Here is a 12356-nt window from a genome sequence, read left to right as displayed (position 1 = left end):
CATTTTACACGCATTGGAGACAGACTGTATTGGCTTTGACTAGGATATGCCAATGAAGATCATTTATTGAGACTGAAGAAACCACATTGCTGATATAGAGCTGCGTCATCTTGTAAAGTTTTCTTCACAGCAGGGCTTCTGCTTGAATGGTGTCATGCTACCGCTCACAGCGCCATAGGTAACAGGACACTTCTGTGCAGGGAAAAGTAGCTCTAAATGTAGCACTGTGGCCCGTTCTTTCTACGAATTAGTAGGATGCAATACCAGACAAAATCCAAAGGCATTGGTGGCGCTGTTTATATTCAAAAGGAAATAGACACTTTTTTTTAATCTCAGTCTGCCTAAACCCTACAAATTACCTATTAAATTAACCCTAGTGTAGTGTGTATATCTGTAATATAGAAATTACATTTTGAGGCCCACTGATGAGGCGATATATGGCTATTTTATGTAGTACGGCCATAATGAACCTTTCTCTGACGAAGAACAAGGAAGGATTTTCTGATATTTTCCTGGCAACCAAATAATATATAAATTTGGAACAAAATCAAGACCAAGATCTTCGTACATGATCCCCCATCTGGGCTGTGAGATGATTTTTTGGGGTTTGTGATGGTGATGTGACAGTATTACAATCATGGTTGTAAGTGTTGGCATCCCTGAAATGTTTCCAGAAAATTAAAAATTAATGAATTTTATTATACATGTTTATTTTCTTTGCATGCATTAAAAGAACACAACCAAAAAAAACTGAGGAAAAAGGGAAATTGTACATAATTTCACAAAAAAAACTCCAAAAATGGGCTGGACAAAATTGTTGGCACCCTTTCAAAATTGTGATGATTGTTCAAACTCACCTGTAAATCCCACTGAACACCTGTGGAGACATCTTACATTTGCTTTTGATCAGAAGAAATCCTGCAAATATGAGATACCTGGAGAAGTTTGCAAAAGAAGAGGGGTCCTAGATTCCATTTGAGAGGTATAAGATGTGTGTTGATGGTTATAGGAAGCGATTGATTTCAGTAATTCTTTCCAAAGGTTGTGCAACCAAACATTAAGTTGAGGGTGCTAGTAATTTTGTCCAACCCATTATTGGAAATTTGTATGAAATTATATCATTTTAGGCTTTTTTTTCTGTTTTTTTTGTGTTGTTCAAATACACACAAAGGAAAAAACGTGTGTAATAAAATATGCGTGATTGCAATAATTTTCTGGGAAAAATACTTAATTTTATGGAAAAATTTCAGGGGTGCCAACCCTTACGGCCATGACTGTGTGTGTGGTGCCAAGTTCAGGTATTGAGCAGAATAAGAGGCGCTCTGTAAACATTCACGTCCAAACTGTTTATTGGGTGTATCCTCTCCTTTAGGATTACAAAAAATGCTCCATGACTCATTTCTGGCTTGGTAATGTGAAAGACAGGAAAACATGAAAATTCTGTAAAGTGGTCACGAATATTCTAGAATATTTTTATTTATGTGCTTCTTCCGACTAAATTCAGAATTCAGATTATCTAAGCAGGCAAACAATAAAAGTATGGGATCATTACAATGAACGTAATGGAGACCAAAAAGAATAAACTTTTTTCTAGAAACAGTGCCACTCCTCTCCAGAGTCTGGTATGGCAGTTCAGCCAGGGATGATAGAGATCAATAGCAGATCAGTCACCCCCATCAACCAGCTGTATGAAGGGTTGCAGCACTGTGCTCTGTTCACTGTTTACCAGGCACCGTGTTGCATTTGTAGCAACTGTGTATTGTACTGCAGCTCATGCCAAGTCCTAATGAAGTGAATGGGACAGAGCTATATGTACTAGTCTACTGGCACAGTCACTACTGAATGTACAGAACTGCGCTAGGTAATGAAGAGTACCTAATCGCTGATCAGTGAGGGTTCCAGGAGCACCAATACTACGGCTCAACTCCCACTAATGTGAGTGGGAGCTGAGCTATAATAGTGCAGATGGACTACTATACAGTGTAAGGAAAAATATATCTTTGTACTAGCCAGTGGATATGAAATATAAAGATTGAGTATTCAGTAGTTGATACCTTTTTAATGGCTAACAAAAATGATGACATATTGCAAGCTTTCAAGACTACTCAGGTCTCTTCATCAGGCTGGTATAACACAATTTCTGAAGGCAAGCATATTTATACACAAAAAGAGGCACAAGAATCAAGTGTTTGGTGCGACAGGTGATGGAAAGCAGTATACACACAAATAAATAGATAAGTTAAAAACAAATTATCAGTTCATCAGGGCCATCCTTTGAACTGATAATTTGTTTTTTAACTTATCTATTTATTTGTGTTTATACTGCTTTCAATCACCTGTCGCACCGAATACTTGATTCTTGTGCCTCTTTTTGTGTATAAATATGCTTGCCTTCAGAAATTGTCATACCAGCCTAATGAAGAGACCTGAGTAGCCATTAAAAAGGTGTCATCTACTGAAGACTCTCAATCTTTATATACTATACAGTGTACAGAGCAAATTGTGCTAAAAAACCAGCTGACTAGTGCAAGACCCAAGTGACCCCACTGATCTCAAATTTATTACTTATACTAAGGATAGGTAATTTACTGTTAATTTGGACAACCCCTTTATATGTTTGCCTAATTGGGATCATGGCTTTGTGTAGAGGTACGGTACCGTATGTGTGCATGAATAATACATAAGCATTGGCAGCAATATCTGAATAGAGCATATGGCAGCATTATTTACATGCACATTTTATGAATAATGTGTGGGGCAATTACTGTATTTGTGTATACAGTTTGTAGTGGTATGATTTGAGTATGAAGATTATCACTTTAATATTTGTATGTTTTATATGGCAACATTATTTTGTGGGTGTGTACACTCCTGTTTTATGCTATGGAATGACTCCTAAGTAAACACATAAAGGTAGCATCCATAGTGCTCCTATGGCGTCCACCACTCTTCATTGGATTAAAGAGGATTGGGTCATGGAGGAATGCTTTATTGGATAATAAAGTGTTCCTTCTTGTGACTCAAAAGCCCAGGATATAGAAATCTAAAACTCTAGTCTTGACTTTTATTACATATCAGTTGGATCAATCTTGTACATTTTTAATCACTTGCATATAGTTTGGATTGAGCTCCATAGTTCTAGTCTCTAAATAATCCACTCCATTAGTAGGCCAGGGCTACTTGGCGAGGTAGGTTATGGTGTCATCATTAGAAAACCATGTTGTAGATGGACAAAGCAAAAAAAAAGTTTGATCTCTTTGGTTTGAAAGAAAAGACACCCCTCTTTTTGATCAGTGGAGGGTCCTAGTGGTTTTCATTCTGTGACAACCACTATTATGTGTGACTTTAGTAAAGATGTTATCAAAAGGTTGTAATGATCATATGGTGATCTTATTTCAGGAGCCCTGGGTAACATGGCCCAAAACTAAATCCCCCCCCACCCCCCCATGGCCAATTTCTTAAAATATATCCAAAAAAGATATCCAAACAATGTTTTAAACTATCCCAGTCACATATATCAGTCTATAAAAATGACATAAGTCAGTCATATAGAAATTAAATAAAGCAGTAGCATGCACAGATTCTTTTGATCATTGGAGGTCCTGGTAGTTGTGAATTGGGGCCAATACCTTTCACATGTAATCCAAGAAAATGGGGCTATCAAATAGCCATAATGATAGTATAGTGATCTATGTTCGGATCAGTAGAACCAGTAGAAATTAAATAGAGCGGTATCATGCATGCATGACCGAGACACCAGTTCTTTTGATCAGTAGGGGGTCCTAATAGTTGTGAATTTGGGGCTAACCCCGTTGATGTGTAATTCTAGCAAAAGTGATCTATATTCGGATCAGTAGAACTACAGGAGCTCTGGGTAATATGGGCTGTGATCAGATTCTTAAAAGGGTCTTTACATACTTTTAGGCAAGTTATTTTCGATTGCAAAAAAGAAACCTATTCTCTGGAACCTAAATACAAAAAATCTAGATGGTTCATTTATCTGAATACCCTGTATTGTACATGAGGTGCATGTAATTGTGTTTTATGTCTCCCACACTGGACATGACATTTTGTGTGAAGTTGCTGCAGCCTTTGGGTATCATGTGTTATAATTGTATCCGGCTGTTTGCTGTCAGAATGACACTGTGTTCAATTATCCAATTACACCATCTTTCATGAATTCGCCAAGTTGCGCCTTGAAAGCTGCTATTGTTTGGGTAAGTGTGGGCTTCATCGGACGGGTATCATTAGAGTAATTAGTGCGGAGGAATGAGAGTCTGCTCAGTCCATTATCCTAGTAAAAAGTGAGAACTGATGTCAGTGGCCGGAGAATGATCAAAGGTCTCATATCTGGTTATCTATGTAATGTACACACTGGGGAAGTAATGGACGTAGGCCGTACGTGTGCATGTCACACCAAGCTCCGAGCATAGCACATATTCACATACTATGATGCCTGAAGGAGAGTTCACATTATCTAAGTTTTCTAGAGGACATTTCACATACTTAGGTTTGTATATTTTTGCATCTATATAAAGAACAGTGTTTATCTATGTTATAGGCAGAAGAGGATTAATATTGTGTCTATTATAAACAGAGCCGCGTGTATTGTATATTTCAACATAAGGGGATCACATACTGCATGTGGGTGTCCAGGATGTAAAAGCTGTTAACATACTCCATTATCCTCTAAAACATACATGTTTTTGCATTAGAGACATGTAGACTTCCCTACTGGTCACATCCAATCCTGCACATCTTAGGGAGAACAAAGAGGACTGTCCAAAAACCCGGCGTTGGCTATCCAGTTCTGTCCTTAGAAAGGGTCACTGCTAGGGTATACTGAGACAAATCTACAGATTCCATTGTTTGCAGATCTATGGACTTGCCCACAAAACCATAGACAAAGCAACATTAAGGCTAATGCCCTACGTTACATGAACGCAGCTTTTTTGATGCAAATTTTGCTGCAGTTTTTTGATCCAAAGGCAAGAATGGCTAAAAAAGGAATGAGAAATATATAAGAATTTGTTTGAAGTTCACACGGTGCATTTTGGTCCAGGATGCCGCCTCAGATTCTGGACCAAAAAAAGGGCTATCCATGACTGGATGCCGGTGCAGTGCATACAGTGCACCGGCATCCAGTCATGGAATTCCGCTCCGGATTAGGCCCAAGTGAATGGGCCTAGTCCAGTAGGAGTGATGTGCCGCAGTCTCCTGCGGCTGATTCCGCCGCGGAAGATAGAGCACGTCGCTTCTTTATTTTGTGTGTGAGCAGATTTGAAAAACGAAATGCTCAGCTCCCATTGAATTCAATGGGAGGCGGCATTTTAATCCGAAATTTGATGCAGAATCCACGCAAAATTCCGGACCAAAATCCGCCGTGTGAACTTAGCCATATACTTCTCCCTTCTGCTTATACTTCTCCCTTCTGGTTTTGGCTCAAAAAAACAAACCAAAATCTGCAACAAAAAAATCATTGTGAGGCCTCAGCCTAAGAGGATCTCCAGATTTCTACGTAATAACGTTTGATAACAATAATAAAGAGAAATGAACTATTACTAATAATCGTCCATCCTGACTCTTCACATTGGGGTTGTTTTAGGAGAACAAGGCGCAGGGACAATGAACTGCTTAACAGTGTGAACATCTGCGTAGCATAAATAAATATGTGTATATTTACCATTGCATTGGGATCTAAATGATGCTTTTTTTGCCCATAAGGCCAAGATATGGAGGAAAATACTGTCTAGGAGAAAGAAAAAGATACCGTGTGTGCAACGTTCTGCCCTGTACTCCGGGAACCCCTTCCTTCAGACAAATACAATGCTCCCTGTTCAATTTAGTTCCTTACAAAGGAAAACTGCATCACTGGAGTCCAGTATTAATGAGCAGTAAGTACAAGGATGAGCGTTACGCCATCTTATATTATATACTACCTCGCTATTCTTTTATCTTGTTTGTGTGTGCAGATTATACATTTTTGTAAAATTACACTATATGACACTGTATTTAGTACAGACGTCAGGCCAAGAAAACCTACTGCTAAGTTTCATGCAGTTAGTGCATTAAATAAAAACATACGATACAGCGAGCAATATACAACAGAATATGTAACAATAGACAATTACATTAGCGGCCTTTCCATTCAACATTGTTAATGGGCTTATGCTACAAAAATTGATGAACGATGGGGTTCTGACTGCTGAGATACCCCCGATCCTAAGAATGAGGATGTGTAGTGGGGTCAATCTGCACCCACCGTGGCTCCATTCATTTCGGAACAAGCGCCTGAGGTGATGGTGACCGTTCTTTTATACTAAAATGTTGGACGAAAAAGTTAGGCTTGCAGCACTTTTTCGTTGAACGATTTTTGACAGTCACTATAACAGAGTCTCCTGACAGAGATTGGGCCCAAATGTGAACCCTGTGATACTGGAGGGGGCCACATAATCTATTGGTTGGTGATATTTGTATTGATATCTATTTCTTTACAGTCAATCCTTGTGAACTTCACTGCCAGTCAGACACGGGATACTTTGCTGAGAAGCTGCGAGATGCAGTGATTGATGGGACACCATGTTATGAGGGGAACACAAGCCGAGACATGTGCATCAATGGCATTTGTAAGGTATGGCTTATATGAGGCCTACACATCCTCCTTGTCTTTATGTTTTCCCTTCTCAATGTATATATGTAATGGGTTGGTATACCTGTCCGCATTGCAGTGAGGTCATCTTATATGGTGACAGACTCTCTCTAAGTATATATAAGTATATATCACTAGACCTAACCTGGTATAAAGTCACTAACAAAACTGGAAATCAATCCCATTTAGATGCCATGAAACATCTGTACATTTTTAACTGTGTTGTGTATCTTTGTATATAGAACATTGGCTGCGACTATGAGATTGACTCTAATGCAGTGGAGGATCGCTGCGGTGTCTGTCATGGAGACTCTTCTTCGTGTCACACTGTGCACAAAACATTTGAGGATAGTGATGGACTAGGTGAGTTTTTCTTCAGAAGATATGACGCTGACAATACACACGGATATTCCCTTCCACTATCAGTGGTTTCAGAGGTGAAATACTTTACTACTGGCATCACCATGTAAGGCCTGGTTCACATCTGCATTTGGTATTCGGTTTAGGGAGTCCACTTGGGGACCCACCAAATGGAATATCGAACGCATTGACAAGCGGTGAGCAGAAAAATACTTCAAGAACTACTGTCCTCTCCACATGACTTGTGTGGGCACTGTGTGGAAAACACACAGACCCCATTATAGTCTATGGGGTCTGTGTGGTTTCATTGCTCACCGCTTTTTAATGTATTCGGTATTCCATTCGGGGGGGTCCCCAAGTGGACTCTCTGAGCGTAATACCAAATGTAGATGTGAACCAGGCCTAAGTCAGTGCTTGAGTTCAAGCTTTTTATTAGGATAGCAGCATATTTTTACCGATATATGAAAAGCCAGCCTAGTGCTGAGCTTTATACAAAAAACTTATTGAAAAGTATTAGTCAGGACATGCAAATCCCATCCCATTTTTGGGTCAGATGACCCAAACTTACACTATCATAAGATGCCTTGAGGTCAGATCACGTGAATTGCATTTGGGACAAGATTTACTGTATGTCTGTAATATGGTATGTATAATACGGATGCATTACGTCTGTCTGCAGGAGGCCTAATGGAATTTTTAGCTTCCTTGGTTGAAACTGAGAATCTGGATTAAATAACTGTTGCCTAAATGTCTTCTACCTAATGGAAGAGTGTCAAAGACTAAGCCATTGCTGGCAAGAAGGTTAAAAGCTACAAGGCATATAGGAAATTTTGAAATGAACTTTTTGACCAAACCAACTCAACTCTAAAGTACAATGGTTTCAGTGTAATGCTGCTGAGAAATTTAGTAAAATACATGGAAATCCTGGAGGAACATCTGTGGTCTAATAGAGACCTGCAACTTGAGGCAGTAAAGTTGTGTAATAGTCTACCACATGGATTTCGAAGAAACAGCAGATGTCTTCAAGAAAGGTTCATGTCTTATTAGTGTTTTTTGTGTTCCTTTAGGTTTAGGTGTTTCCACCTTTATGTTATTGGTAGTAACAAAAGCAATGAAGCATCGCACATCTGCTGTTGTTTAAAGCATCATTTGCTTACAGGGTATGTTGACATTGGTCTAATCCCACCGGGAGCTCGTGAGATCCAGATTGAGGAAGTAGCAGAAGCGGGAAACTTCTTAGCACTTCGTAGTGAAGATCCAGAGAAATATTTCCTAAATGGCAGATGGACAATACAATGGAATGGAGATTATCAAGCTGCAGGGACAACCTTTACCTATACTCGCACTGGGAATCTGGAAAACCTGACTGCACCGGGACCAACCTATGAACCTGTCTGGATACAGGTAATATGGTCTGCAGAATTTATGTCCTTATTTTTATTATATACTTGTATTCACAAAGTGAGTTTAATGCATGAGCTTTTTAGTAATCCTTAATGTATTACCTACGTGTGAAATAAGATTTGCTAAACTAAGGTCCAATTTATGGGGAGAATTTATAAAATAAAGCTTATAAAAGGCTGCATTCAAATATATGTATGTAAATGTGCCCGGAGATTCTCAGAACGGGGGTATGGGACATAAAGAATTATTTCAAGGCTTCCTAGGAGTCATCCCATCAAAATAAACCACATAACAGGGGAACCAAGCTTCAGGTAGTGCTTAAAGAGTTAAAAATGACCATCTACATATAAGTTCAATGTCATCCTTACAAAACTATGCAGAAATTAAACCAATAGAAAAGTCAAAAATATGTACCACAAAGAGAAATATTCATTCTTACCACAATTCACACTAAAATAAGAATATTCTATTGTGGTTTTAGCTCCTGTTCCAGGAGAAGAATCCTGGGGTCCGGTATCAGTACACCATCAGGAGGGACCTAGATGGCAGCAATGAGATTCAACCACCAGAATTCTCATGGAGATATGGAGCATGGTCTGAATGCTCTGCCACTTGTGGCTCTGGTAAGGGGGTAAATCAGTAGAAGCCAATTGAATAATTTTGCATTTATAGTACTCAGTGGGGAGATCCAGCTGAGCTATGGAGTCTTACAGGTAGTGCCCCATTGGAAAAAGCTATGTAACTCATTCCCCACCAGAAGGAAAAAAGCTCTCTCTAGTGCCATCTATGGGAAACTACCCTGTAGTCAAAGTCTATTCCCTGGACAGGGAATAAGTTTTGGAAAACTGGGGGCTTAGTTACTGGTTCCCCCAGTGATCAGTAGGACGGGGACCAAGAGTTCCCCTAAAGCTTCTTTTTGAATGGAGCAGCAGTGCAATTGCATGACTGCATTCACTTTTGTAGGTCGGCCATGACTGTATTGTTTGGCGGCACCTGCATCCCCATAATTGTGAATGAAGCTCTGGTCACACACATGCACTGGCACTCCATTTGTAAGGTGTACTTTGCGGTGACTTTCAGTCCTCCACCCACCTGATCATTGGGGCGACTGGAAATCGGGCCTCCAGCGTTTGGGCACTTATCCCTGCCTGTGGAGAGGGAATAAGTGTTCAAAATAGTGCAAAAACTTTCAGTTTCAATGCTGGGTCAGACTTTGACTTACAGGGTAGCTACATTAGAGTCCGTTTTCTTCCTTCTGTAGGAGAGCTAATCTGCATAATGTGTTTTTGACATATAACTTGACATATGGGCACCCTTTTTTATCAATTTCTTTCTTGGTATGTTGCTTTCTTAGTCTTTAGGGATCATGCATATGGCAGAGACATATGTATAGAGGTTGCATGACACGACACAAGAGTTCCTATGGATCTATATGGTATCACCATATGGTGCTTACTTGGGGCTTGTTGGAGTATGTTTTTGGCCCTATAGAAATATATAACTGTTTCATTTAATTTTTTTTTACGACAGGGGTGCAAAGGCAGCTGGTGCATTGCGTAGAAAAAGTTGCCGGTCTTGTGGAAGAAAGATATTGTGATTCACTGACACGACCAGATGACAGACAGAGGAACTGCAATGAGGAGCCTTGTCCTCCAAGGTGACCAAGACTTCAGTTTCTCCTTCACATTCCAACAATTCTGTATTGCACTAGGTGCTGAGCTAGTTTGCTAATTTTATTAAAAACTAAAACGCAAACCATACATGTTTTTCACAGGTGGTGGGTGGGAGATTGGCAGCAGTGCTCGATCACTTGTGGGACAGGGGGCGTACAGAAGAGAACTGTCTTATGTATACAACGAGTGGGACTGGATGAACAACGTGCGTTGCTACCTTCAGACTGTCAGCACCTTCCTAAACCTGAATCCAGTATTACCTGCAATCACCGTGAACCTTGCCCCGCGGTCTGGCACCATGGGAACTGGAGTCAGGTGAGTGGTCAGAAAGAAAAAGAAAAAAAGTTCAAGGACCAACATAATATAGAGATTACATATAATACAATGATTACCTTGTTTAGCAGTCAATAAGAAAGAAAGCCTAATGCTTATCTGTCTATTTGGTTTTTATGTCGCCTAGTGCTCTGTCTCGTGTGGAGATGGGTTCCAGTCTCGAGATGTGTATTGTGATAATGACCTTGAAGGTGGTGCCTGTAATCCTTCAGTGCGTCCTATCAGCAAGCGAGTATGTGTGATGCCCTTATGTATTCTTAGTTTCAACCCATTTGACTGGACTGGAAGTGGTGGATCCAGCAAAGAAATTTTTAATGAAATATTTCCAGGTCTCCCAAGATCTTCTAATGGCAACCCAAACTTATTGGAAGACAACTCCATCTCCGAAGGAGATTTTTCTAATGTTGGAGATGGCAGTCCAGGAAAAGTTGGGAGGACGTTTGTTGATGACTTCTATTATGATTATAACTTTATTAATTTTCATGAGGATTTGACTTATGACCCAGTAGAAAACAATGACTTTGATGGAGGGGAAGAAATAGAACCAGAATACCTTCCAACACATGTCCCTCATCTAGGAATAGATAATGAAGAACAAGGTACTGAAAATATCCAGTCCACAAAAAAAACAAATAGCCATTTCACTACAATATCTAGTGAGAAATGGAAGACTTCAGTAAACTCTGATATATTATCAGAAGACCAAAGTGATGTAACTGCACCTGAAGAAACACCTATAGCTACCAAAAAACCTGTCTTAATGGAACATTACACTCCTGCATCTAATGATCAGGACAGACCTGGCGACAATGGACATCAAGATCACTTGGTACCAACAACTGATGTTCCAGATGAAACCTCAACAGAAAGTCTTACACGTTCAACTCTACCTCATCTTACAGAAGAACCTACAGATGCACCAGAAGCCATTACGTCTTTCCCGTCACCTCGTACCTCTTCTTATGGTTTTATTCTAGATATGACACAAAGCCAAGCGCGGTATCCTACTACTTCACCAAACCCAGCTTCTGAAAGTTCACAAAATCCAGTCACACCAGAACAGTTGGATATAGTTACAGACCAAATATTAGAGGATATTGAATTAACCCAAACATATCAACCATATGACCAAGAAAAAAGCACTTCACTAAATTATCCTTGGCACAATGGTATATTAACAACTACTCTGATGGATAATGACATCTCAGATTCTTCATGGACTTCTCAAATGCCAACTTCTGAAGACCCTTTACTTACTAGAAAATCTACTTTGCTTGAAAGAAATGACTACACAACATCTACTGGTCCACAAATTACCACATCTTTGCCCAAGATGACAACCCAAACCCTTAAAGACATCATGACGTCTGTCACGACGCACATTCCAGACCATTATACTGGAGGAAACACTTATCCTTATCTTAAGGAAGAAGTAACTAGGGCATCTGTAACACCTCACAACAACATCACATCACACGAAGGTGACAAACTAGGGAGAAGTCACTGGGAAGTTGGAAATTGGAGTGAGGTAAGATTTTTATTGTTAGTGGACAGTATGACATAAGCATGCTAAGTAAGATGCAAGGACCTTTTACATTGGCCAATGATTGGGTAAAATGTTGATACATGAGCAAACATCATGGTTTGTCAACAGTACATCTCCCCATGAAAAGAGGATGTGCTGTCGACAAAAAATAAACTGTATGGGTCTGAGAGATCACATTAATAATGTAATATTTGTCCTTTATGCAGATTATATCAGCAGTGTGAAGGCTGGTCTACATGATATATCTCTGATCAAAATCAACATAGGTCTGATGAAGGGATGTGCAAAATTACCCTTATTCCTTAAAGCACAAAGGGGATTTCTGGGCTCACCAGTTCTTATTCACGATACTGATTCAAGCTGATCTGCAACACCCTGGTCTATCCACTAC

General features: G+C 39.7%; 1 protein-coding gene across 2 annotated transcripts in view; it reads left to right on the top strand.

Annotated features, from left to right (window-relative positions):
* The window catches only part of ADAMTS7 (ADAM metallopeptidase with thrombospondin type 1 motif 7), a 62643-nt gene that overhangs the window by 32590 nt on the left and 17697 nt on the right, over positions 1-12356 (top strand). For both annotated transcript variants that reach the window (XM_075273128.1, XM_075273127.1), the window contains exons 12-19: positions 5725-5894; positions 6498-6631; positions 6892-7012; positions 8169-8413; positions 8895-9036; positions 9944-10070; positions 10188-10401; positions 10547-11947. In XM_075273128.1, the coding sequence (XP_075129229.1) occupies positions 5725-5894; positions 6498-6631; positions 6892-7012; positions 8169-8413; positions 8895-9036; positions 9944-10070; positions 10188-10401; positions 10547-11947 (2554 nt within the window). The remainder of the gene's footprint in view (positions 1-5724; positions 5895-6497; positions 6632-6891; positions 7013-8168; positions 8414-8894; positions 9037-9943; positions 10071-10187; positions 10402-10546; positions 11948-12356) is intronic.

This window comes from Leptodactylus fuscus, chromosome 5 (genome assembly GCF_031893055.1).
Source record: "Leptodactylus fuscus isolate aLepFus1 chromosome 5, aLepFus1.hap2, whole genome shotgun sequence".
In the NCBI taxonomy this organism is placed as follows: Eukaryota; Metazoa; Chordata; class Amphibia; order Anura; family Leptodactylidae; genus Leptodactylus; species Leptodactylus fuscus.
The sequence above is the reverse complement of the archived record's forward strand: the minus strand, read 5'-3'. Positions and strand labels throughout refer to the sequence as shown.